A 27,433-nucleotide genomic window follows, 5' to 3' on the forward strand; every position below is an offset into this window, starting at 1 on the left:
TATTTTCTTTTGTTCTTCTCACAATTCTCCATCTGGTGGACCTCCACTGTCCTTGGTTGTCTCTTAACACAGCTCTATGAAAGGCAATTTGGCAATAACCATCTAGGAATTTATTTCATAGATGTATTCACATATGTGGACAATTGCATACATGTAAGGTTTTTACATTACAGTACCTTGATAGCAAAAGATAAGAATTAACCCAGTGACACCAGGCACAGTGGCTCACACCTATAATCTCGGTGCTTTGGGAGGCTGAGGCAGGAGGACCACTTGAGCCCAGGACTTCAAGAATAGCGTGGGCAACATGGTGAGACCCCCATCGCTACAAAAAATAGAAAATAAATAAAAATTAGCTGTGCATGGTGGCACACACCTGTGATCCCAGCTACTTGGGAGGCTGAGACAGGAGGATTACTTGAGCCCAGGAGGTCAAGGCTGCAGTAAGCCATGTTTGTACCACTGCACTGCAGCCTGGGCAGTGGAGTGAGATCCTGTCTCAAAAAAAAAAAAAGATAAAGAAAAGGAAAGAAAAAAGAATTATCCCAGTGACCATCTGTAAGGGATGGTTCATAAAGGCATGTATATATTCATAGCAGGTGTATGCACACACTGGAATAGTACACAGCCCTGAAAAGTGAGGGACATCTTCAGAGTCTGATTGGAAAGTTGTCTTAACGTATGATATAATGTTGAAAGAAAGAAGGCATATAACAGTATGTGAAGTATATGCCTTTCATTTAATTTTGCAAAGAGCTAAACACTTTCAAGTCTTACATAAAGAGATCGTCTCCTTGATGAAAAGATAAAAACAAAATACAAATCAGAATACCGGTGTGGTTTCCATCATTTGAACTTATTTTATTGATACTCATTAGTGAATAAAATTTTGTTGATTTTTGATGCATTACAACACACTTTTTGGTAGTGGTTGCACAATGTTGATCGTTTATTTATTTACTCTACTAAATATTGCAACCTCTGAACTGCCAATTTTTACATGGTATATCTGGCAATGATGAGTGGCTCCTCTCTCTGAATACATAAAATGGTCCATTCAGTCCATGGTTTTCATATTCCTTTGTTATTCTATCTACCGCTTTAAAATACATTCAAATAAAAAGATATAAGTTACTTGCAGTGAGTGCACACATGTAACAGCAAGGAGAGCTGAGAACGTAATTAACCAATACTCTTGTGTTCAGAGAATAAATAGTCTGAAACCGTGGGACTGAGGCTTGCTCCTTAGGGGCTTTCTCAAAGTATCCCTGCTGGACATAAGGTCACCCTCACTCAATGGAAGTTCACATCTGCTGCTGCGAGGGAGGACACAGAACGACAGTTTCATTTACGTGGGATGTTTTCCTTCCATAAATGTCTGGAACACAGTGTCACGGGACACCATGATGTACAGTGCAGCCCTCAAATTAGAATAAATAAGTTACGTGGTTGGACTGGAATGCCACAGACACACTATGACTGGAACTGGAAGGAACGAGAATGTTTATTTAAAATACGGCAGACATAAATAATAAATAAAAGTTAAAAATTTCATCGGCGACAGCAACAGGACCAGCCTCCCTTGTTGCATTCATGGTTCTTTTCACAAGCACCTGGATCTTTTCCTAAGGATAAAAAGTGGCACAAGGAGACAAAAGGCTTTGGAGGGAAAGAAAATACTTTGTTGTGACCACGTGCTCTTCCGAAACAAGAAGGCAAAACATGGGCACTGAATGGCTGCAATCAAAGACTGCACGGTGACAGCACCCTGGCCAGTCTTGGGTTTTGGAGGAAGCGCTGGAGCCAGTGGAATGCCAAAGCCTTGCTTCCCCCGGAACCAGTTTGGTATTATGCCTGGTTGTGGTTCTTCCCCTCTACATTTGGTGCTGACACATTTCTTTAAATAAGCTTTTTCCCTATCCTTTTTCCTTTCAGTCTTATTGTTAAAGGTGTCTTGGGTCTGGTCTTAAATCAATTTGGTTGTGACTCTGGGTCCCAGAAAAAAGCTGCTATCTCATTAGCAGCTTGGTGTGTTTGAAATTCATATTTGAACCACATAGAAAACATACACTACCAGTACCATTACTTCCCTGCATATATATTTTTTTAAAAAAAGGAAAAGTAAAACAAATCACACAGAACACAGAGGGGCTGCTGAACGCAGCACAAGTGTAAATACATTCTCTTTCGGGTCAGACATTTGGCCTGACAGCTGATTACAAAACACAGGATGACTTCAAGGGGAAGGCATGAAAACAAAAGGTCACACCTCAGAAAGGAAACGACTGTCCACTGAGGCAGAGTAGTGAAGGTCTTGAAGAAGCTGGGCCACCCATAAAAGAAAGAAAAGCCCTCCGATCAGGAAAGCCACGTCAGCGACACGTGGCTGAGGATGGAGGCTCCTTACGCTCCTACAGGGTGGGTGAGGCAAGGTGTCCGATGACACCCAGATATGTTATGACCCGTGCCGCGTTGACAGCTCGTGGTGTGCCAGCCACGGAATTCACTGGTTTCCTATCCATGGGATAAGAACACACTTGGGAGTTTCAGTGCTTCTCAAAAGGAAAGAAGAAAGGACCCCACCTTCCCCCAGGTTAGCACAGGTGACGTCCTCGTGAGAGTGATGACAGTGCAGGGGCACTTCCTGTGGGATCGGAAGAAAGAGCAGGGCGGACACGAGGTCTCCAAGTCCTATGTACACATTTTACAAAGGTTCCACTCTTCCTCCATTAGGCACGAGGTTGATTTGTCTAGCTCAGGAGGGGGTGGACGGAGAAGGGCAGAGGAAGGAAGTGCACTGTAGGGGGAAGAGAGGGAGATGGGAGCAAGAGAGAAGAACATGGGTCTCCTCCAGGGCAACCGGCCCCCTCCAGTCCTCACCGTAAGCTAGTTTGTTTGGAGAGCTTAGCACCCATCAAGATGCCCGAGGTGAGAGTCACGGGGGCTTTCATCTGCATGCTAGATCCCACCATGGTGGGGAAGCTGCGATTCCGCCGGATGCCACTATTCAGCTGCAGCCCACCGATGGCACTGGTGACAGTGGGGCATCCGAGGGGCAGGCCCTCAGGTACCAGGCCTCTGGGGACAAGGGCTGGTGCTGGCCCCGGGGGCCCACAGAGGAGAGGTCCCTGCTCCTCAGTCAAGGTGGGGACATGGGCTCGCCCTGAGTTCACCACTTTGGCCACCCCAAACCTCCTGACTTTGTCCACGAGGTTGAGGTTGGAGACGGACACGTCGGTCTGGCTCTCACTGCTGCGGACGTTCTTTTCTCTCACTTCCCTCAGGATGGAGCTGGCCGGCTTGGAAGCCAGGAAGTTGTCGTAGGGAGGGCTCGTGCACTTGAACTCAAAGGAGGGTGGGGAGGATGTGGGTGTCTGCATAGGCGAGTTCGGCGGAGTAGAGGGGATCACAGCCATCTTGGGTGTGTAGGAGTGCAGGAGAGAGCCCCGGCCGGCCCTGTCCCAGCTCTGGGGGTCGTACACAGCCGCAGAAATGCCCCGCTCCTTCAACAGCCACACGAGCCCTAGGGATGTGCTCATGGTGGTCGTGGACTCACGGGTGTTAGTGAAGGACTCAGCCAGGCTCAGTCTCCGTGGAGTGCATGGTGTGGCCACTGGCGTGGATTTCAAGTGGCTGGAGCTGCCACAAGCTGGAGTTGGGGCTGAGTTAAGGCTGAAAGAAGAGATGACAGGTTATTCACCAGAAATACCCACGAGCTCCATAGAAAAAGGGTCAGTGGCCAGTCTCCTGCAGGGGGTATAGGGACGACCCAGGACACGATGAGAGGGTTCCCCAGCTGAGGCCCCCAAAGGCTCTGTCCACGTCTGCTCCTCCCTCTCACCCTTCAAGAGAAGCATGGTTTAAGTTAACAGGAAGCTGCACATGATCCCCTTTGCCCATCCCTGGTTGGTGGGTACAGTTGTCCCCTTTGCAGATGAAGAAACAGGCTCAGAGTTAGGGGTTTACTTGGTGTCACATCTGGCTGTTAAGTGGACAACCCAAGTTGAGGGACTCTAAATCTGTTAGAGAACAGGAAAGGAAGCCCTTTGGCAAAAAGGCATTCTTTCCCCATCAAATTTACCCAGATTCCAGTGTTCCTTCCTAGTACCTACTTCTCCCTGAAGCAAGACGTGAACCAGGACTCTGGGAGATGAGATATTCCTTATCTTAGGAAGGGAAAGGATGGCCACAGCGTGTGGACTGAGGCCAGGCTGTGCCCATCCAGTCAGTTGTGGCCGTGAGCTCCTGAATCCCCGGTGCAGAGCCCTTTCCTCTGCACCGTGCTGCCCTTAACCCTTCTTATATCCTTGCCCAAATCCATTCTAACCAGTGGAGTTAGAGGGTCAGGGGGAGACATGTCTCATATGAAGAGATCTACATCAACGGCACTACCCAGGGAAAGGTCCACTGAAATGTGTGGAGCCTGAGTTACCCAAGGAAAGGAGAAAGATTTGTTTATTCGCTTGTGTTGTGCTCACTAGGGACTCACTAGGTTCCAGCAGTTGGGATCCAGTCATGGAGTCCATTAGGGCAGAAAAGCTTCCAGAAGGGCAGCGGAGGGAAATGCATTGTTGTCTGCTTAAAAAGCAGGAAAGGTTCTTTTTTTTTTTTTTATAATTGTAATTACTTTTGCACCAACCTAATAATTCAGTATCCCTAGAGACTGTCAAAAATTGCCAATGCTGCCTATATTTCAAGTCATCACGGCAGGGTATTGGGGAAATTTTTCAACTAGTAATAAACCTCATTGGCTATGACACTGTCACTGTGCAAAGCTTGGAAAGGTTCTCTTTTAACAGCTGCTACAGGGATCCGGGGGAGGCCAAACAGGCATGGAAACCCTATACTGCTTCTCAACGAGCAACCAAGGAGCAAAGATGCACAGCCCTCCTAACAGTCTCATGGGACGTGCCCTGGTGTCAGCTCCAGGATTTTGCTGGGGCTGCCAGTGTGGTTTGGAGCAGGTCAGCTGCATGGTCCCCAGGAGGTGGGGATGGAGGCTTCTCTCCCCAGTCTGGCAGAAGGAAGTCCATGTACTCTGGGAAAGGCACCAAAGGAGGGAATGGGAAAGAAAAGGGCCCATTCTGGAGCAGGTCTTTGGAAAGACCAGAGAAGGGGCCCCCTCCCTCATGGGGAACATGAGGTTCAAAGCAACGTACAAACTAGGGGCACCATCTGGCTCCACACTCAGGTGACCTCAGCCCTTGGAGGTCAGCACAGGGTGGGGATACTAGAACAGGCCCATCTCACACAAGCTCAAGGGTGGGGATGCTGGTGGGCTGGGGGACACAGAAAAGCATGATTAGAAACCACAACAGATTCCTAAGGTTAAACGTGGATTTTTTCAAAAGGCATGTGTGAAGTTTTACAAATGTTGATGTACCTTCAATAAAGGGCAAAAAAGCTCTAAACTTATAATCATGTTGATATGGCCATCCCTAGGGAGACTTTGTTTCCATTTTGTTTGTTTCAGTTGATTTGTTTCCATTCTATTTCAAGCAGCCTTTCTTTCAAACTTAGGCAAAAAAAGAAAAAAAAAGAAAAAGCCTTTTCTTGCTACTTTCTTCCCAGGCTTCGTTCAGCCCTGACACAGCCACATGAAGACCCACGTGTGGTTTAAGTCCTATGGCTACAGTCAGGAGTGCCATCTAGTTATCCAGGGCACCAGCCTCTCATAGTGGGAAGCTTGGTTCCATGGTTTTGAAAACAATCCCTTCCCAACATAAAGCCACAGGACGGTGAAGCCAAGTTCTCCAGGGGCAGGGAGACGGAGAAGACAAAGCTAATATTTATGATCCCCGTCTGGTGAGAACTTAGGGTTAGGCCTTTATTAGTGCTGGCACTCGGCTTGACTGGGGGTGTTTAGATGGGTTAGGGGCATCGACCATCAAGGCCGAGTTAGCCAGGCACAACCACAGAGACACATCCACGCCTAAGTCCCCGGGTTAGTGGCGGCCACGCGTGCACACACAGCTCCTTCCACAGGGCCCTGCCAGGGCAGGCACTGCTGGCGGTGTGCTCACCCCCTGCCTCACCCGTGGGCTCAGACTCTCTGCCCTATATCTCCTCTCAGCTCAACGGGGTATATGGCTGCTTCGTCGTCTTCCTCACATGACCTGTGGAGAATTATTCATAGTTTAAGGTGCTCCCTGGCTGACTGCTCCCGCCCCTTCGGCTTTATCTTCCAGCAACCCAGCAGCTTGCACCACAGAGGAAACGGCTGAGGGGGTCGCTCCACTCTGTTAGGGGAGAGCATTTTCTCTTTTGCTGGCACCAGTGAAAGGCCTGAAATCAGGCCAAACAGACCAACTCATACCAGACAAGTCCTCCCCACAGATGGTGCTCCAGAGAGAAAAGGACCATGCTGGGCATGTGGCTTAGTCTTGGAGTCTTCTCATTTTGGTCATTACAGTTCGGCCGTAGTGCATGGTTCCTGTGGCCTATTGCAGAGGCACAAGGGGTTCCACAGGGCTCAGTAACTCCATCCATAAATAAAAGAACTCTGTGTTCTATTGACAAACTTTGGGGCAAAAAATCCAACAGACTTTAGCCGCAGGGCCTGTGGTAGTGTCAACTTCAGCTGGTTAAGGAGGGGCCTAAGAATCCATTCCATAGCCAACTAAATGGGCAACTAAAAGGGCAACTGAAGGTAGGTCCAGGTCTCTTTATCTGAGCCGGATCCAAATAAATAATAGCCTCAATTCAAAAGGAAAGATGGGCTCGAACCCAGGAGATGGAGGTTGCAGTGAGCCAAGATCATGCCACGGCACTCCAGCCTGGGCAACAGAGCAAAACTCTGCTGCAAGGGAAAAAAAAAAAGAACCACACACACACACACATACACACACACACACACACACACACACACACAAAAACAACAACGAAAGGAAAGATGGGACCCAGAACAAGTGCCTGCAAATGCTGAGATGCTTAAACTGGCTTGAGTTGGTTTTTTTATGAGCCTCTCTACTTGGCTTTCCTCAATATTAAGCTTTGCAGGGAAGGGAGTGCCCCGACCTCACCCCACCCCTGCCCATCCCAGAGCCAGGGTCCCTTACCTTGGTGTGACCCGAGTGAGCTCATCTGAAGGATGTAGAATGCGACAGGTGGTGAAGGTGAAGGTGGAGTTGGTCTGAGACATGCACTTCCCAGGATGGTGCGCTAAATTGGGAGGAACAAAACATATTCCTTGCATCCAAGTACAACCACAATAAAAATTAAAATCCAGCATGTCACTCAACAGATGCAAGAAGTGATGAGCTACCTTGTTAACTGGATCTGGGCGAGGAAGGTGAAACTCAAATGTTCTGGATTGAAGGCGAGTCCTCAAAAATAACCACAATTTTGAGCACTGGTCTGCACAGCACCGAATTCCAGCTTCCGACCCAATCCAGACAAGGTTTCTCATCAGTATTCTTGGGCCAGTAGTGGATCCAGTCTGGGGGTGGGAGGCGAGGGGGGCGGGGTAATGGGCCTTTGTGGGATAAATTTGGTTTCCCTCCTCAGGTCAGAACCTGCTATCTTCTTTTGCTGCTTTACATTTCTTTGCATTGGCAACAGGTACCAAAGCTCTGCTCAGAGGAAGGGCAGAGGTACAGGCAGGGAGAGGCACTTGGCACCTGGAAACAGGGCAAGGCTCATAGCTCCCTTTCTGCTTACACAAAAAGGGGCTTGGGGACGCTGGCTCCACTACTGTCTATTTGTGATTGTTACGGTGGGAGATGGGGACTTCAGCTGCCTCAGCAACAACGTGGCAAGAGTTACAGAGATCAGGGCTCTCCAGGGTCTTAAGCTCCAGGATCAGGTCTGGTCTGACACACCGCAGGGTGAGAGTACAGGTCCCCCTACCCTCTAGTTGCCAGCTGCTTTCTTGACATCTCTAAGATGTCTGATTTCTAATGAAAATGAGATGGCAACAAGTTGTTCCCAATTTACTTCCTTTTAATGCTCAAACAAGTTATTGCTGAGGCGGCTGAAGACTATGGGTCTGGAGCAAAGTAAATCATGGAAGTGTTAGGACCATGCATGAGAAAGCTGGCAAAGGAACAAGCAACAGAGTCTATGGGAGACATCATGATTGCAGAGGTCATCCTCATTCATAACTCGAGCATTAGGGGAAAAAAAAAAAAAAAAAGAAAAAAAAAAGAAAAAAGATACTGCCCCAAATAGCATGCACGATGAAGTGCCGGGATGATTCTCCCACCCAAGCCCACCCCACCCTCTGCCCCTGTAGCAGCTCAGCCCCCAGAGACCTCCTGGGAGAAAACTGATTCAGATATCAGAGGCCGTGAGGATTCAAAGGCCATGAAGATTCAAAAGGCTGTGAACTAGAATCTTCTAGCTCCTAATGGTATATTTTCTCTTGGATTTGACAAAAAGGAAAACAATGGAATTGGTTGCTGCCCCAAACCTACAGGTCCACACAGTTGACTATGTCTTAAAAGAAAACCAGGAACCCGATGAAACAAACAAAAAAAAATGCTGGAGACGCAAATTAAAGGCAGGCAGGACAAATCCAGAATACAAAAGTGACGGTGATTAGAAGAACAAGGCAAGACGGTTTGCCCTGATTTTTAAGGTCTGACTCGGGTCTGTGTGTCAAAGCAGGCTCCCACGGCACCTGGCATGACAGCCAGCACCACGGCCACAGGAGAAAACCCTCAGCCACAGGGAGCTCCAAGCAAAGCAGGAGGGAAGGAAAAAAAACACATAAAAATAGCCTTTATGAATCTTTCTTAATCAGTGAACACAATGGCTCAGGAACTCCAATAAGTAAGAAACTGCCACAAGCAAAACAAAAATGGAGTAAGCTATGAAGAGAAGGCAACCAAACAATCACGACTCTCTTACTGCAATAAGGTCTAGAAACAAAAATAACAGAAAGCCTGGGAAGCACACCCCAAATAACAGGCATGAGGGGTTATTTGGGAAGGAGGAGAGGGGGAAATAAGACAACACAGTTGAAAGAGAGATAACATTTAAAAGAAATCAAACAAGGGAAGGCTAGATTTAAAATTAGAAGCATACCCCCATTTAAACACATGGCCAGAATATCAAATCAAAAGGTCACAAATGTTCACTTCCTCCTCCACCCTCTTACATATTGGATCTTCAATTGCAATAGGGAGTGTGAGATGGACATTTTAGAGACATAGTTGCATCAGCAGAAGCAAACCCATCTTACACAAATGGGTTTTGGGGACAGGAAAAGGCTGCTAAAAATTCGCAAGTCACCATTCCCCAGAAGCAATGAATAGCCATAGAAGACCAAGGAAGATCAACAAGTTTCCAAAGTGCTAAAGCCAGAGACTCGGCCCCTCCAAAATACCACCAGGACGCCTGGACCCGTGGGCTCTCCGCATGTCACCACTGACTGCCAGGCCGCTGCTGCACCTCCCTTCCTTGAGACACAACAGAGAGACAGTGAGTCACCCAAGACTGGGATCATCAGAGGCTCCTCATGCTTGCTACAGAGAAGCAACGGGCTGATTCCTAAAGCCCTGGGTGTAGGAAGAGAGCAAGTTCTTAAAAAAAAAAAAAAAAAAAAAAGGAAGAAAGAAAAGAAACATAAAACATCCTTCTTGGCAGGAAATGGGGGGTTGGGGTGAGGGCTCACTGTGAAGTCACCAAGCCCATGCCACACATCAAAGCCCCCTTCTTTATCTTTTTTTTTTTTTTTTTTTTGAGACGGAGTCTCGCTCTGTCACCCAAGCTGGAGTGCAGTGGCCGGATCTCAGCTCACTGCAAGCTCCGCCTCCCGGGTTCACGCCATTCTCCTGCCTCAGCCTCCTGAGTAGCTGGGACTACAGGCGTCCACCACCTCGCCCGGCTAGTTTTTTGTATTTTTTTAGTAGAGACGGGGTTTCACCATGTTAGCCAGGATGGTCTCGATCTCCTGACCTTGTGATCCGCCCGTCTCGGCCTCCCAAAGTGCTGGGATTACAGGCTTGAGCCACCGCGCCCGGCCACCCCCTTCTTTATCTAAATGGAAAGTTCTCTGCAGAAGATGGTATTATGTGTTCATCCCATGCTGCTCATTTGGGAGCTCAAAGGATAGAGTTTCTTCGATTTAAGGCTTTAACTCCCTATTTAAATTCTTATTCTTTCTCTCAACCTGAGTGGAGGGCTTCCTAGTGTTGTGAAGAGACAGGTATAGGTTAAATGGGTTAGAGTATTAACAACAACGAATATTTTCATCATTTGATTTAGGAATGAATTTGGATTTACCAATAAAAACCCTAATTCTTTTTAAATTGTTCTTCTTCCCCCAGATTCTGACACTGGCACAAAATGTGACATACGCTTTAAACTTAATTAATCCTTGATTATTATTCAAGATCTCCTATGTTGATGAACTGCCCGTGGCTGTCGTGCAGATGTTTTGTTCTGAAAACATACAACATGCAAGCACACATCCTTCAGCTAGCTACAGGTGGACACATCAGAGGACCCTGCGAGAGTGAGAGCCACTCTTACTTTCACTCTGTATACCGAGTGAGAGCTCACCTGCTCTCTCTGGTTGGACTCTGGTGAGCCTTCTGCCTGGAGCAGGTATACTTGATCAGTGGCACTGACTGCCCATGCTCTCAGGGGCCCGTGATGCCTGGGACTGACTGGAAAACTGGGTGGCTGGGATCCTTCTGCTGCAGCCGGTGATGGGGGAGCCCTGACACGGCCCCCACTCCCTGGATGCCCCTCAGACTGCACAATATAGAGCAGGATGGCTGCTGCTCTGTGGACTGCTCGGGCCTCCCAGGGAAGATAGGTAGGAAGCCCACTGCTTCCCATGGCCCAGTGCTTTCATGGTGAGAAGGGAGCACAGAAGAGGCTGGGACACGCCGGTGGGGCCCAGAGGTTCCACAGGGATTTGCAGGATGATTGGAACTCTGCCCGTCTGGCCACCCATAATACAATTAGTACACACCTGCTCATGCATTTCCTTCCCTTCTAATGGCACTCTCCTTCCCCCATCTCTGGGAAGTGCTGGGGACAACAGCAGCTTTCTTCTCTCTAAAGGCTGCCATAAAACCTAGTCCTTAAAAGAACCCTCACATGAGCCCACACAGAGACACTGGAAAATGCAACCATACTTGGTATGTTGCTATGGGGAAATTCAGGGTGCAATACACACCCAGACACAGCTACTTCTGAGGAAGCCTCTGAGAATGGAGAAACACTGGCCATGCCGCATACCCAAGCTATTTTTAAAAACTCACATAAATAACTTCTATAAATGTAAATTTACAAAAGCATCTCAAAATCTTGGAAAAGGGACTCCACCTTTGTGATGCACTGAGGACCTTCCACGTTCTTTTCATCACTCTTGGGAAATGGCCAACTTGTATAAAATAAACCCTATGCCCTGACCTTTCTTTCCTTTTCTTAACTTGAGCATGTGGTGGGATGCTGCTGTCACATGACTTGGATCTGCTTTTCAAGTTCTATAAACTCCTCAACCAACACACACACACCCCAACAGTGGCACCCACAGGCCAGCCTGTTCTATCCAAGTAAAAACAAATCTATTGAAAATAAAAGCCGTTGTCCATCCAGATTAAGGGTATGTCTTGAGCTATCCCCTAGGAATATCAGTATATTTTAGTTGTTTAGTGCCCAGCTTCCAATGACTTTGTTGCCTTTTGCTTGAGGGCTGGAAAGGGGAGAGGAAGACATGTCTTTACTGTCACCTATATGAGAAATAGTTCCCTTTCCATTAAACAGATAGGGAAGAAGCAATGCTTTATCTCTTCCTAAAAGACTAAAATATCAGGGCATGGAAGGTGCTCTAAAGACTTTCCTGTCTCTTCATTATGTAACTCTGCCCATGATATTTTCAGAGGGAAAAAAGTTCTATGATGAGTTCACGTGGGAAAAGTTGCATAGTTTGCCCTACAAGTCATCATTAATGTAAGTACTATTCTAGGGATTCGTGTGGCTTTAACAAGTGTTTTCTCTGGAGGTGGGGAGTGGGGGAATTAAGAGCAGTTTCAGATGCAGCAGTGCAGCTTGTTTTAAAAAATACAAAAGTGATTTTAAACTGTAACATGTGGTACAAGATGACACTTTTAAAGGCCTTAGTTCTGGGCTTCACAGAGGCTTGGTATTTATTTTTTCTCTGCTTAAGCATTTCTTCAACAGAGCCCTCGACTGCTCCTGCAGCTCCGTAGAGATCCCTGAGCTCCTCGGTGATCAGACATCTGGCCAGCAGGAAGCTGGGAGGTTTCTATCACAGAGATTTCGAACCACACATCACAAGATCTTTTTCTGGTTTCTGCACAACTTATTTTTGGTTTCTGCAAAATTAAAAGTCGACTCTTCTTCCCACTACGCCAAGTTGTCTACCCTGTTTCACCTAAAAAGGATGTGATTTAAGAGATAAACAATTTCACAGCATTGTGCAGAGGGTCACAAATTCTCTCAAGTGCCCCTGGGGTATCTTCTAGAGAAAGGGGGATTTTTAGAATGCTGTTAAAATGTCAAAAGGGCAAATGCAGAAATCCCTTTGTAGTCTTCAGACACCAACAAAGCTGGACCCCACGCCCTTTTGTCCTCTTGTCCTTCCTTCTGTGGCAGACACCAACAGGTGAAGGGAGGTAGCCTGGCTGAGCTGCATCAAGACCTTTCCCGGCTGGTGCGTTCAAGGCCAGCACAAGAGAGCACTTCACCTGTGCTTCACTAGGCAGTGCGGTTGCACAGCTCCTCCCCTCAACACTGGGTGCTCCCTCAAGAGCCCTCCACATTAGAAGGGAGTCAGGTTCAGACACCTACTCCTCAGCAACCCACGTGCCTCCAGGAGCACCAGGGGGCCCTCTGTAGTGTTCAGAGGTGAGGACACCAGAGAGAAAATGCTCAACAAGTGGGCTTTGTTCTAGACATTTTAAGCACAGCTGACTCTATGCTGTTTGTTTTGAAGGAATCAATTCTTTCATTCTTCATTTTTCCACTTGCAGGTGGCAGTTGGCCTGTTTTACTCTGGCTTACTATATATTCTGATGGAAGAGCACAGGGCTTTCCTTAGCATCTCCTAATACAGGTGGGTGTGAGCCAACCATCCACTCTGTCCATAACAACCAAACTCCCTCACAACTGCCACAGAACCAGGCTGAATCAAAAAGTGTTCCCAACAGTGTGGGAACTCACATCAACTCTCTCAATGTAGACAATGGGAAGGAACTTCCCTGTACCCAAGGGTCTGTGAATCGAGCATACCAGACTTTTCTTTCCAGACCCATCAAGCCCCCAAACCAACTTCTCACAAGCCTGTCTGAACCCCACTTCTGTGGTCTGTGGTGGACTGAAGTGGGGACAGGATACGAGCTGGCTCAGCTTTGCTCTAGCTGCCTCGCCTGGGCAAAGCTGCGGGAACACCCTGCTGGCCTGACTCCGCCTGGCTCCTTCCTACCACCAGCCCTTCTCGGCCCCTTCACCCAGTCACTGCTCCTGACCTTGGGCCTATGTATCAAACAAGGAGGCAACAAAAGCAGCTGATTCTTGGCTTTTGCCTTGGTGGCCCAGTTGCTGAAGATTTAGGGAATTTTTCAAGGGCAATTTTAGCCAACTGTGCTTTTTGTCTTCCACTCTGACTTTAAGATCTCAGCTCCAGGTCAGGTGTGGTGGCTCACACCAGTAATCCCAGCACTTTGGGAGGCCAAGGAGGGCAGATCACTTGAAGCCAGGAGTATGAGACCAGCCTGGTTAACAGGGTGAAAGCCCGTCTCTACAAAAATACAAAAATTAGCTGGGCGTGGTGACGTGTGCCTATAGTCCCAGCTACTTGGGAGGCTGAGGCAGGAAAATCACTTGAACCCAGGTGGTGGAGGTTGCAGTGAGCTGAGACTATGCCACTGCACTCCAGCCTAGGCAACAGAGTGAGACTCTGTCTCAAAAAAAAAAAAAAAAAAAAAAAAATCTCAGCTCCAATTAGGACAAGGTTCTACTGCCGGGTCACTGCCAGGTAAGATGTCAAGATGCCATGATTCGTGTAAGTTTCTGAGGATACCTCCCCTCAATATGAATCAGTCTTTGATGCATAAAAGCATTAAAATAAACTGACCGTCAATTTTCTCTATCCATGTGGCTTTAATCCCACTTCTTTCTCACCTTTAAGGATCAAGGCATTCCAGATAATTCAACTGAACTGCTCATCCACTAGCCAACTACTGATTTAACTGTGTGACTTTAACTCTTAGTCCTTTGCCACATGTAGGCTCTTTCCCACACAAATACCTAAAATACAGAGTACTGACAGAACAAGATGATGACTAGTTCTGATAAGGTATACTTTCTATATAAATTAAAACATAAAACATATCACTGAAATAAAGTAAAACTATAATCTAAAACTTTTTAAACAATCCATTTTAATCATCTAAATTATTTACAATACAATAACATGGAATCATCCTTTTTAAGACATGGGATTATAAAAATCAACAAGTGAATGATGCTTCAAATAATACATTTAAATACATTAATCAAATTTTTTCAGTGCTTAAAAGTTTTTCTCCATGGGACAGCAGGCTCTGGACAAAACTGCCTAGCGTACAAGTCTTCCCAGTTTCCTTCTATCACACCAGCTGCACATAAAAAGGTTCATCACCTTCTGTCTCCAAAGTGCCTCCCTACTGAGTTTCCCCAGGCAGACAGCAGTTCCTGGGATAGTGCTGTTTGGCAACAGAAAAGCCCAAGCATACAGGACGGATTAAAAGGCAGTGACGAGACACCATGGATACATATCCCAAGACAAAGGATGCCCCAAGCCTTCCCCATAAAGCTTATCTGTCTGCCTGTGTCTCCATGATGGCAGGCATAGAGCTAACTGGGACTTCCAGGATGATGATATGCTTTTTAAATTCTGAGAATCAAAATGGTCCTGTAATTCCCAATAGAGAAAACAGAGCCAATTCATTGTTCACCCCTCTCCCCTCTGAAGCCAGTTTTTAAAGATGAACCTCACCCAGAAAATAAGCCCCAAAGAATTCTCATCTAAATGATCAGACCCTTCCTAAATTACCTTTGGCAACCCAGGTAATTATTTTTTATTACACACCTCCAACCTGACCCTTTCTACAGTTTCAACTATAAATGTTCATGCCCCTCCTCAAATAGTGTTTCTAGGATGAATTTGCTACAGGTTTGAGTACAGAGGGAACAAGCAAGAAAAATGTCAGTGTTTATGTTAAGGAGAGTGGTCAGGATGTCCCCAGTCCTCATTATTGGTCCCTTCTCTCTCTCTGTCCTCCAAGATAAGTTCTTTGTTGACTTGATAAGCTTTAGTCCTTCTGTACAACTTCTAGAAGGTACACCTAAAGGTGCTTCTTTGCACTCCCAGAACTCACCTTCTATTCTACCTGTAAGGTTGTAGGGGAGTATCCCAATCGGCATGGGGCCTACCCCTGCAGCCACAAAAACCAGCCAGGCGTCATGTTCCTGCACCACCACCTGCCTTCCTGATGGCCACGGGTGCTGATGACAAAACTGGGACAGTACCGCAGCTGGTTTCCCTTTCTCAAGTGTGTAGATACGAAATAAAAAACATTTTCATTCCCTCACAAGCTTAATCTAGTAATTTAACTGCTTTAAAAAAAACCAAACCATAAACAAACCTAGGTACTAAACAAATCACACGACTTGATGACTTCTCTAAAACTAACATCAAGAAAAAAAGGAAAAGTTGATCCCAAATAAAATCCCTTGACCACAGCTGTTTGAAATTCGCCAGGGGAATGGAAGAACCTCAGCTCTTTCCTGCCCTGTATTTCAAGGGGAGTGTTGTGGCCTTCAAAAATGAAAATTACGAATCACAAAGATGAATGTCCTTGCTTCAAACCTAGTGAATCCTCGGGAATGTCATGAGAATGACAACACAGGGTTAATTCATTTTTTTCTCAGTCTCTCCCCTGACTCCACAAAAGCTTTGTCTTCCCAACACAAGGGGCTGGGAGGTCCAGTCTAGGCAGAGCATGCTGTTGGGATAAACAGTAACCATGTGATCCCATGATTCCCAGGGCTCTGAGCACAAAGCTTTTCATCCCAGTGGCAACTGGGATGTGGGTAATTCTGTAAACTCATGGCCACACCTTTAATGCTTGGGTGCAGTGGGTGGAGTCAGCCAGAGCTCTTTTCCAGCTTCATCTAGGGTCTTCTCTCTAGAAAAGCTCAGTGACATTCTCCAAAGGTTTATTTGGTTAAGGAGTATTGCTAAAACACTTTATAAAAATCCAATTTGAAAACATGTGTAAGCTGAAAAGAAAATGACATCTACACCTCCATTGAAGTTGGGAAAGTGAAAAGGCTGATGAAGTGTCTGAAATCCTGAACCTTTCCTGGTTCTTTCTATTTTAATACAGCATACAGGTAACAGATGATCTCATTTGCCTTCTGAATGACCCAGCACTCAATTTCCCTAAAATTGCTCAGCTCCACTTGGAAATCACCAGGGGACTTGAGAATCTTCCCCTTAGACTCAGGGAGACACCCAGACCAGGAAGAAGGGCACTGATGTTTTTCAGGGGCCCCAAAGCCCACCTTTTTTTTTTTTTTTTTTTTTAGCAGCCTTTCCTGCTCCCACTTTACGATCCCTGCTGGGCCATGCACCTCCAAGATGGGCAGGGGAGCCACACCCATTGTTACAAATAGGAGTCATCAGACTCTGTATTTAAAAACAGTACTGTGCAATGAGAATGCTTTCATCATCACCCACACAGACGAGCGGAAGCTACAGACAGAGAGCCACTACGGATGGTGCCCGGAACAGAGGTGAGAATGGCCCAAAACTCTGCCTCCGGGAAAGGTGCCAAGTTTACAGGACTTATCGTGGTGCCCTCACCAGACCCCTCCTCCTCCTCCTCCTCCTCCTCCTTCTCCGTGGCCGCTGGCTCCTGCATCTCCTCTGGGGAAGCCTGAGGCCGGCTCGGGTAACTTCTGCTGCCTGAGACAGTCACACGGGCTCGGGACCTCTCACCTGAGGTCTCTGGGTGCTGAACTGGCGTGGAGGTAGCTAGGCGCGGGAGAGAAATGTGGTCACCTGTGTCATCTTCTTCAAAGTCGTTAAGGCAGTACACTTCGTCCAGGTCAACATCCAGTGTCCGGAAGCCCTTGGTGACCACACCAGGCCGGGGGTCCAGGATGCCCCCAAGGTGAGGCTGGGCCAACTGCTGCCAGTGGTGAAGGGTGGCAGAACCTTGCAGGAGAAAGGGAATGGAAGAAGGGGACAAGGAGAAGAGAGGGTTAGGATGGAAGTCCAAGACAATGGCTGTTTACCACCCTCAAAGTGCTCAGCGTGAACCCCAGCAGGGTCTGGGCCTCCAGGTGGACTGCAGTGGGAACTTCAGTGGAGCTGCCTTAGCCCATCCTGCCATGAAACAGTAGCCAAACCCTACCATGATCAGAAGGGGTACCAAGTTAAGAAATCAACAATTTTTTGTTTTTTTTAAGTAAAAGCCACACCATAGTATGTGCAAAAGAGGTTTGGTGGCGAGGTTTTTATTTTAATCAACTGATGTCCGCCCCAGAACTCAACACCTTCTCATTTTACAAAATGGAAGGGGGAAAATGGCAAGATAAGCACAAAACGGGGGCCACATGTACTGATTCTATGCCAAACACACACTTCTGGGAACAGGGAAGACATAAGCTCAGGCAGAATAAGACCATGCCAAGCCCAGGACCCTCAGCAAGAGGAAAGCAAAAAGAAATGAAAGCAGCACACAGAGATATGTGGTAGATGTGACCATCACCTCCTTTACTTAGGTTTTCGGTATTTTGCCAGCAACTCTGAGAGGCTGCCGGGTTAGGGAGAAGGAATCGGGTTAAAGAGGTGTGACTTAAGAACACAGTAAGTCCACATGGAGGTCTAAAGCCAGGGAGCCCATCTTCTTGATGACACCAAACCCAAGGACTCAGATGACATCATGCAAGGTCTGTAATAACACCGGAGTGTGTCCCTGAAGACCTCAAGGTGTCACAGGTGCTCTACAAAGAGAAGTGTTCCTAGGCCAAGCATGCTCAGGAAACGGAAGTGTTTTTACTGAGGGGCATCACAGAACCTTCAGTGTGTTACAGTGTTTTTGCCCAACGTACTTGACAGAGCAACCTTTTTTACCTTGGAACACTTATTAATGCCTCACATGACACCATGCTAGTGCATGGGCCGTGAGGCTCGCACGGCTAGCCCCATTCTACAGATGCAGAAGGCACTCAAATGTGCATGGTCACACAAATAAATATTCCATGCTCAAAGGAGAGACTTCTGAAGAGGTTCTTAGGCACTGGAAGGCAGGCGCCTTCCTGCACAAATGGATGCTCGGGCAGTCACCACTGGTTTACCAAGGGTATACTTCCTGGGTAGGCAAGAAGCCCTCCAGGATACCAGGCTGCCCTGGGGAGCGAAGGAAAGGGAGTCAAGGATGCCAGGAGCCAGCAGCTCAGGAAGTCAAGACAAAAGACAAGGGAAGGCAGGCAGGCCAAGGTGGGAGGTGGTGGGGTGAGGGAGAGGCCCCGTGGTGTGTGCAGAGAGTCTGCCATTTCCAAACACCCCTTGGAAATAACTTCTCATGGGTCAATCTTAGCCAGGGAGGCTTGAAAGGGATTTATAAATGAGCAATTTCAAATCCGCTTAAAAGGAAAAAAAAGGTGCACACTGCCAATACATGTTTAACGAGTTCCTAGACACCCACATGAAGGTTTATCCCAGTTTTAAGAGTTCACAGGTACAAGAGCAACATACTTAATCTGGATCTATTAAATATAAATAGAAAATACTCTAAATTCAAGAAAAAAAGAAATAGGAAAGAATGACATATAATGAAAGAGGGTATCACAACATATCTGTTCCCTCACTAGGTACTAAGATGCATCTAGAGCGGTATTCTCAACTAGGGGCGATTTTGCACCTCATACTCCCCCACCCAGGGACATTTGGTAATGTCTGGAGACACATTTGGTTGTCACAGCTGTGGAGGAACAGCATCTAGTGCTAATGGCATCTAGGGGGTAAAAGTCAGAGATGCTGCAAAACGTAACACAATGTACAGGACAGCCTCCACATCAAAGAACGAACTGGCCCCAAATGTCAACAGGGCTGGGGTTGAGAAACCTTGCTCTAGAGCTGTGGTTCTTAACTCTCGGATGTTTTGAGAATCTGAAGGAAGCTGTGGACCCACTTCCTAAAGGAAGGGCGCATGCTAGCAACACCGTGCAAACAAGGCCGGGGCTTCGCAGACCTGCGGAGACCAGTGCATGGGCTCCCGAGTCCCAGACGCCACAGCATCACTGTGATTTCTTTTAAATTAAGCTTCCCTATATTGAGCCAGGCCTGCGTGGCAGTTTGTTTTACATGTATTATACCAATTCACTCCTCAAAACCATCCTAGGAACTAAGTATGATTAAACACTTTACAGACAGGGGAATGGTGGCTGCCTGAAGTTAGATAACTTTCCAAAGCCACTTAATTAGTGGTGGCATAGCCGGGGTTCAGAACGAAAGACCAAGTTTTCACACTGCCCACCCATCAAAACCCACAGGTCTGAGAACAAGAAGGACATCGGTGTCCCAGCTGCACAAACGGTCAGCAGCAGAATTTCCAGATGGCTGTGCAGGGCCTGCCAGAAGACAATCCTGCTGATAGGAGTTCTCTGCTGTCCCTGGGGACTCGCATTCACACTACCTAATGGGCCCTGGTATAAATGCTCACTGGCCGTGCAGGCACATTCCCGATAACAAAACAGCACCACGAGAAGTCTTAAAGAAGCCACTGTACTGTCATGTTCAGCTTGGGACTGTACACCGGAGTCTGAGAAGGATGAGAAAACCCCAGGTACAATATGGCCACGTCACCTCTACTTTTGGAAGGAAAAAGGAGGATATACTTCCCAGTAGACTCTGGGAAGTGAAGAACTCTGGTAAGGAAATGCCAAACCTCGTCATCCTTCTGAAGGGGGTCTGAGATGTTTACAGTTCACTGGGAAAGAACCCAGGGAGGCTGGAGGTCTGGGCCCTGACAAGAGTCTCACAGGCCTGTCCCCTCCAACTGTTCAACCGGCTGCCCCATCACTCCCTCTCCTCACCTGCTCCCAAGGATGAGCTGAAGACAGAGAAATGAGGCTACAAAGGGTCTGCTGTTTGGAGTTAAGGAGGTCACAGAAATGCATGGGGTTACTTGCATTCTCTGACACTCCACAGTCAAGGAAATTTAGTGAAATTACAACTAAAACATTATGGGGAAAGATGCATCATGCTCAGATTTTTATCCCATGCCTTGCGCATCCTTTACTCATGTAAGAACAGCCAACTTTTACTGGCCTTTTACTAAGCGCCAGGCCCTTTTCTGAGGTCTACATTTATAATTCACTTAATCTTCACGTTATCCCTGCTGTCTGCATTCTGCAGATGAGGAAACTTGAGTACAGGAAGGGAAAGTAACTTGCTAGAGGCTGCATAGCTGGCAAGTGGCTTGACTGATCTGGGACTGAAACCAAGGCTGGCTCCAGTGTCCATTCTCCTAACCCTCAGCAGTGAGAGGCCTCACACATGAGAGTCTCCGAAACCTAGTCAATAACACACCTGAATGGCTTTCTAGATTCCCATGCAGGTGCCTTCTCAAACCTGACTGTGCTATTTCAGTTATGTCATGCTGTGGGGCTCATGGACTATCTCCACTCCTGGCTGGTTCCAAGGTCCCAGTGGGGTTTGCCAAGCCCGTCAACTGGGCAGAATACCTCATGCCTCACCTCCCTGCCACTGCCTAAACCACCATGTGGGAATTCCACCAATCTCCTGGCTGCCTGGAGTCCTTCCTTTGACACAAGAAGGTATACGAATTTAAAAATAAATATGAATTGCATCTTATTCAGAGCCCAAGTTGCCTCTTTCTTTCCATTTCTCCAGCTCATTCCCCAGCCTGGCTTCTTTACTTGCCAAACACTGTAATATGAGCTACCTCCCATTACCAACCCAAGACCTGCTCACTCCTCTCACCCACATTAAAACCAGGCAGGAGTTGGGCAAACAGGGCAAGGAAAGAGAGGAAGCTTCATGTTCCTGGTTGGCCCCAAGATAAAGTTATCTGGGAAAAGGGCATGGACAGTGGTGAAAACTTAACTACGGTCATGGTGTCTTTCCCCCTCTGCTTCCCTTCCATACCCCAGTGTTCCAGCTAAAACATTTTCAAGTCATCAAAGGAGAGGAAACTCCAAAATCCACTGATGTCAGAGGAGCATCAGGGTTTAGACACTAGAACGAAACCTGCTGGATAATGCACAGCTTTGAAATGTATCCTTTCCCTTATTTACATATTATTTATTTGGAAATGCTACCTTGGTTATGATTAAGCAGAAAGGAAGTGCAAATTACAGGAAAAAAATACTGCCTGCCTTGGTCTTTTTAAGGCGGATATCTTTCTAGTTTGAATGTTTTGTTTGTTGTTCACCTGCTTAAAACTGGTAAGGTAAGATGAAGAGACAAGAGATTGCTAGCACTCTTAAACACTTAGCTATTTTGGCTTTCACAATAAGCAGATGGCAAGATTAATTAACAGGTAAGGGAGCCAGATGGAAGATACTGATTGGCTATCTGCTGTGATCTCAGCCAACAGTCTCTCGGGACCTCCCCCCAGGTCCATTTACCCGGGCCGATGGCGATCATGGGAGTCTTACTAGCTTCTCAGTGGGCCAACAGAAAAAGATAATTTAAGAACATGACCCTAGTGCTGGTCCAGATCTCAACACTAGTAACTTAGCCCTAGTAACAGACCTGGACTGGAGCAAGCTTGGGAAGCCAACATTTTAATAAGCACCTATTAGATGCCAGGTACAATATAAAATGCTTCTCATTTACTCCTCACTGGAATCTCGTTTGATAGCTATCAGCCTATGTCATAACCACAATTAAATAGGAAACAGGGCTCAAAAAGTGGGGTGATTTATCTAATGTCACAGTCAGAGCTGTACTGAACCTGGTCCAGGCTGACTTCTGTGTCAGCATCCCATCTTACCATATTAAACATGGTAACATAAAAAAATAACTGCAGAGGGGAAAAAAGAAAATATTGGTTGTAACAGCTAAGAAGTCTGAGCCAGGTGTGGTGAATCACGCCTGTAATCTTAGCACTTTGGGAGGCTGAGGTGGAAGGGTAACTTGAGGGCAGAGGTTAAAGACCAGCCTGGGCAACATAGTAAGACCCTGTCTCTACAAATAAATAAATTAGCCAGGTGTGGTGGTGCACTCCTGTGGTCCTAGCTACTTGGGAAGCTGAGGCGGGAGGATTGCTCGAGCCCAGGAATTCAAGCTTGTAGTGAGCTGTGATCACACCACTGTACTGCAGCCTGCGTGACAAAGCGAGACCCTGTCTCAAAAACTAAATACATAAATAAACAGCTAAGAAGTCAGAGAACTACAAAATGGAGCCTAAAGGATCTATATCATGAGGTTGTGTTACAGGCTACTGTGATAAGACAAATAACTTTTTAATGGTATTGATTTAGCCTCCTGGGTAGCAGAGCACTACAGATGAAAATCACCTTGCTAATCTAACAGGATTTCCTATTATCCTATTAACTGATCACAAAAATACTGCCAAGTCACAAAATTAAAAGAAAGAAAGATGAACTGGCTAAAACGTGTGCTTTGAAAATAAATTCAAAAACATATTCTTAAATGATCTAACGAAACACAGAGTCAAATATAGAAAGCAGACAAGACAGAGATGATAAATTCCAATGATTTTTGAGTGACAAAGGAGAAAAAAGAAAAGTAAGGCAGAAAGTAAAATTGCAGAAATGAAAGATTTTATTGAAAGAACAGACACAATGTAGATCAGAAAACAATCACCAAGCTTACAACTAAATAAATAATCAAAAAAGAGTAAGCCATACCTTTTCGGAACTCTAAGGACCCCAATTATACAATTTTAAAATAATAATAAAAACAAACTAGCCCACCCTCTTCCTTTGGAGACTATGGAACCCAGTCATGTCTTGGGTCTTTAATAAACACAACCTTACCTTATAGCATGCATTCTCACAGGGGCAATATTGCTCCCGAGGGGCAAAAACAGGTTCTTTTGAGGTGAACATAATTGGATTATTTTTATTTTAATACCATAGATATATTGTTTATGTATTGTTTATGTATACTGTATATGGATATACATATAGTACATAAACAATATATCTGTGGTATTAAAATGCCATCGGGGTGATCAGGAAAAAACGTCTTAGAAGGCTCCTTAGAAGGGACAATAATTTTTAAAAGTTAGGTTCTGCTTTACAGAAGTTCTGATTTGGCTTTGCATCGTAAGTGTAACATAGTTTTGAAATAGCTTCTCAAACTTATATGGCTTTCAAAACTAAAGGAGTAAAAAATGAAAAATATAAACACTTGGTGGCTCTTGGCAGGGTGGTGGTATGTAGAGGGAAAACATTTTTAAGTGCCTAAAAGAAAAAAAAAAGAGGAGGGAGGGAAAGAGCGAGAGAGGGAGGGAGGGAGGAAGACGTTTTTCCATGAGTTTAATCATCTGCGGTGCCCCTGATACTAAAATATGAACTGCCCGGGGAAAAGGGTGGCTTAAGGAGGCACAAAACTCACTGTCTCCACAGCCACCGCCCTTCCTGGACTCCAAACTGTAGACTCTAGGAGCCGAGCTCACAACATAATGCATCTGCCAAAAGCCACAACCTTGTTATATGAAGTTCAAATCAAAACACATAAGCCCCCAAATCACATTCGGGTGGTTATGGGGAAAAAAAAAAAATCCCCATTTAATAGAGTTTGCTTGGAACCTCTCCCTGACACCAAAACTTCGGAGAAGCTAAAGCGTTAATTCTCTGCATTCCTCACACCCACAGGCAAAACCTAATCAATTTTTGAATCTGTTAGCAATGCCTCTACTGCCACAAAAGGTTTTTATTTCTAAGGTTCTAAAGGCAAAGGAAATAACTAGAAGACCACAGTGCACATGCTTGTCTTTCCTTGGCGAGTTTGGTGGTCTATGTGTGCACTGTCACACCTGCCAGCCAGAGGAGAGGGATGGAGGCCTAGGCTGAGCGCCACCGTCAGAGGAACTCAAACCAGCAGCGCGGATGGCTGTCTCGGAAGAAAAAGGAGTAGGCGTGACAGAGGTGCCCCGCCTTCCGCAGGTGGATCAGGGACCACAGGGAGTCCCCCAGGAGGACAGAGAGAGGCCGAGGCCCCGCGCGATCACCTTCCAGCGGCTTCACGATCTGGAGCTTCTCGGGCAGGTAGGAGCGGCTGCTGAAGGACATGCCGGAGAAGCCGGTGAACTCGGAGAAGCGAGAGTGCGTGCCCAGGGACATGATGCTCTCAGTGGGTGTGAGGGAGCCGCTGCGCAGCTCGCCCTTCTCCGCCAGCTCCTGGAGCTTCCTCTCTTGCTCCTCCTCAAAGAACCTCCTCTCTGAGAGGTAGTTCTCCCGGCGCAGGGACAGCCGCCTCAGCGCTGTCTCCAGGTCGTGGGAGCCTGGGGTGCCCGGCGTCCCCAGCTTCTTACTCCGCTCATCATTTCTGGAAGAAGAAAGGGGTGTGACAGTGGAACACTAGCCAGTCTCCAAGGGCACAGAGGCCTGACTGCTCAATGCACAGGGGAGGACGTTCCCTGGGGCTGCAGGATTCTCCATGGGAACCAAGGCAAGCAGTTGACATTTAGGCAAAAGGGGGAAACAAATGCGTGTCCAGAACTACTCCCGCCAGGGGTCTTTTTTAGTGGGGTTGAGGTGGGGTGAGGACTAAGGTGGGATGAATATTTTGCACACAGACTAGGTAAATTCAGTCCCTCTAAACATCTCCCTCAAGAATCTTTAGGAAGAAACCTGTAGGTTACCGTTCCTGGCTACCAGAAGGGCAACTGGTTTAAGGGATGCTTCTCTCTCCTCTTGAAGGAAAGGAGCCCAGACCCCAACTCTGAACAAAACCTGCTCTGATCAAGGAGCTTCCTGTCTGTCTGATCCAACTGGTCCAGAAGAATCAATTTTATTAAGTCAGAGGAAAAGGATGCACAAAGTGGACAATTGTGCGTGTGTGTGTGTGTGTGTGTGTGTGTGTGTGTAGGTTCTGCAGGGCTTCAGGACAAGAAGGAACTGACCACTCCTGAGGAAAACCCAGTCCTGGGCACCTTGGCCCCCCCTGCACCCTACCCTCTGACCACATTCTGGTCACAAGACAGACAGCCTGAGTCCTCAGCCTTTCCAACATCAAACTACAAAAGGGTCACAAAACAAACGTCTATTCTGTAGCCTTACTATGAAGACTAACAACAACAACAAAATATTCATTAATCCTCCCCCGCAAGCATTTCACAGGAAAGCAGACTTTCTGGTATCATCTTGTTATACATCTTTAAGCTGATTAAAATATCATATCAAGGACAGGCGTAGGCTTGGTGGGTAGGTAAAACAGATTTGGAGAACTGTTAAGGTCTGCTTTTTTTTTTTTCTCTTTTTTTGAGACAGAGTCTCACTCTGTCACCCAGGCTGGAGTGCAGTGGTGCGATTATCAGCTTGCTGCAACCTCCACCTCCTGGGTTCAAGTGATTCTCCTGCCTCAGTCTCCTGAGTAGCTGAGATTACAGGCGAGCGCCACCCCGCCCAGCTAATTTTTTGTACGTTTACTAGAAATGGGGTTTTGCAGTGTTGCCCAGGCTGGTCTCAAACTCCTGAGCTCAGGCAATCCTCCTGCCTCAGCCTCCCAAAGTGCTAGGATTACAAGCATGAGCCACCACACCTGGCCAGGTCTGTATTTTTCAGGCGACTCTCATCTACCCCGCTCTTAACAATTACTAAGCCTGCAGGCAATCCATACTACCACTCCTCACCCCAAAACAGAGAAGTGAAAACTCCCAGCTTGCTCACCCCAGGTCGGCTGCCTCTGTTTCCAGAATGATGCTGTTGGTCTTGTTGTCGAGGACGACGTTACCTATGTCGCTGCCGTAGAAGCTGGACCGGGGCGTGCTGACACAGCTGGACAGGAGGGAGTTCATGGCCGAGGACTGGTTGGAGCCAGGAATGTTCATAGGAGAAGGGGTCAGAGATCTCTGCTTGACGACCTGGTTGATGTTTCTTACTGTCTCAAAGACACGCTTCTGGTGACTAGGGAGAATGCACGGCATCCGTGAGTGAGCAAATGCGGGCACGACCCTGGAGTTTAACCCTCCAAAAATGACCAACTGAGGAGCCAAAAGGGCACCTGGCCTGTGACGAGTCCCCAGGCAGCCCACTATCCTGTGCCTGCCACCTGTTTCTTAGGGTATTGGCTGCCTCCTTCACAATGCGAAATTTGAGAGCTTCAATACCCACTAAATCCAGAACTCGAACCATGGTTGTGCTAAAGATGCTAGCAAGAGTGAAACTGTGTTTTACATCCCTAAAGCTTAACCTACAAATAAAAATACTTAAGTTGACTTTTGTCTCCTAGTTTTCTTTTTTCATAATATTCACTAGAATACATGCTGCAGCAGAGCAGTGTTCACTGCTTAGCACATAGCAGAGATCAATGAACACTTGTAGAATGAATATTCATATTAAAAAAGCAAGACTTAAAGTTAGTCTTACACTTCTGTAATTAGATGATAAATACTAGATTTGTCTATGTTTTGGAAAGTGTTATTTCAGGAACAGAACCACACTTTGATGCTCATTTGTTCCCTTTTAAAAAGGGTAGGCATGTTTTTACAATGGCCACTTCCTTCTGGGCTGCAAAGGGTGTCACACATATACCGAACCTCTCTTGGACACTTGTCACTCCCAGGATCTCATTTTAGTTCTGTCTATGGAGTCTGGGTACAGAGAAAACACAATGAAACCTGGTTCACAGGTTCCTTACAAACACCTTGGGATAGGCTAAGTACAAGAGTTGAGTTAGGAAGAGAGATGGAGAAGCTCATATCCTTAGGTGTATTCAGAAGGAGATGGAAGCCTTGCACAAGATCTTTGAAGAGCCCTCTGAATCTCATACTACGTTGATTTTAAATTTTTTAAACGTTTTCCACTGAAATGAAAGATAAAAATGTGTAGCTATATCAAGACGAAGCTTGTGTTAAGACAGATGGGAAACATATATCTCCTTTTCTAGGACTTTCTGGAAGTTCACAATTTGTCTATAAAACCTAAGAAGAAGAGGAGCACAGTGGCTCACAGGCCAGTGGCTCATGCCTGTAATCCCAACGCTCCGGGGAGGCCAAGGCAGGAGGATCACTTGAAGCCAGGAGTTTGAGATCAGCCTAAGCAACATGGCAAAGCCCCATATCTACAAAAGATTTTTTAAAATTAGCTGGAAATGGTGGCATGCACCTGTAGCCCCAGCTACTCAAGAGGCTGAGGCAACAGGATTACTTGAGCCCAGGAGTTCGAGGCTGCAGTGAGCTATGATCACATCACTGCACTCTGGCGTGGCCAATAAAGTGTGACACCCCATCGCTAAAAAGCA

At 46.7% G+C, this 27,433-nt stretch overlaps 1 protein-coding gene across 3 annotated transcripts in view; it reads right to left on the reverse strand.

Moving 5' to 3' along the window:
• Positions 1-837: 837 nt before the first annotated feature.
• TRAK1 (trafficking protein, kinesin binding 1) overlaps positions 838-27,433 on the reverse strand; it is a 140,478-nt gene continuing 113,882 nt past the window's right edge. For 2 of the 3 annotated variants that reach the window (XM_011984284.1, XM_011984283.1), the window contains exons 11-13: positions 25,861-26,097; positions 24,201-24,517; positions 14,342-17,182 (exon numbers count right to left, since the gene is read on the reverse strand). In XM_011984284.1, coding sequence (XP_011839674.1) covers positions 16,695-17,182; positions 24,201-24,517; positions 25,861-26,097 — 1,042 coding nt within the window. In that variant the 3' untranslated portion in view covers positions 14,342-16,694. Of the gene's footprint in view, positions 3,673-7,058; positions 7,162-14,341; positions 17,183-24,200; positions 24,518-25,860; positions 26,098-27,433 lie in introns of those variants that run through there. The other variant, XM_011984282.1, reaches the window with a different exon arrangement.

Source organism: Mandrillus leucophaeus, unplaced genomic scaffold (assembly GCF_000951045.1).
Source record: "Mandrillus leucophaeus isolate KB7577 unplaced genomic scaffold, Mleu.le_1.0 Scaffold265, whole genome shotgun sequence".
Taxonomy (NCBI): domain Eukaryota; kingdom Metazoa; phylum Chordata; class Mammalia; order Primates; family Cercopithecidae; genus Mandrillus; species Mandrillus leucophaeus.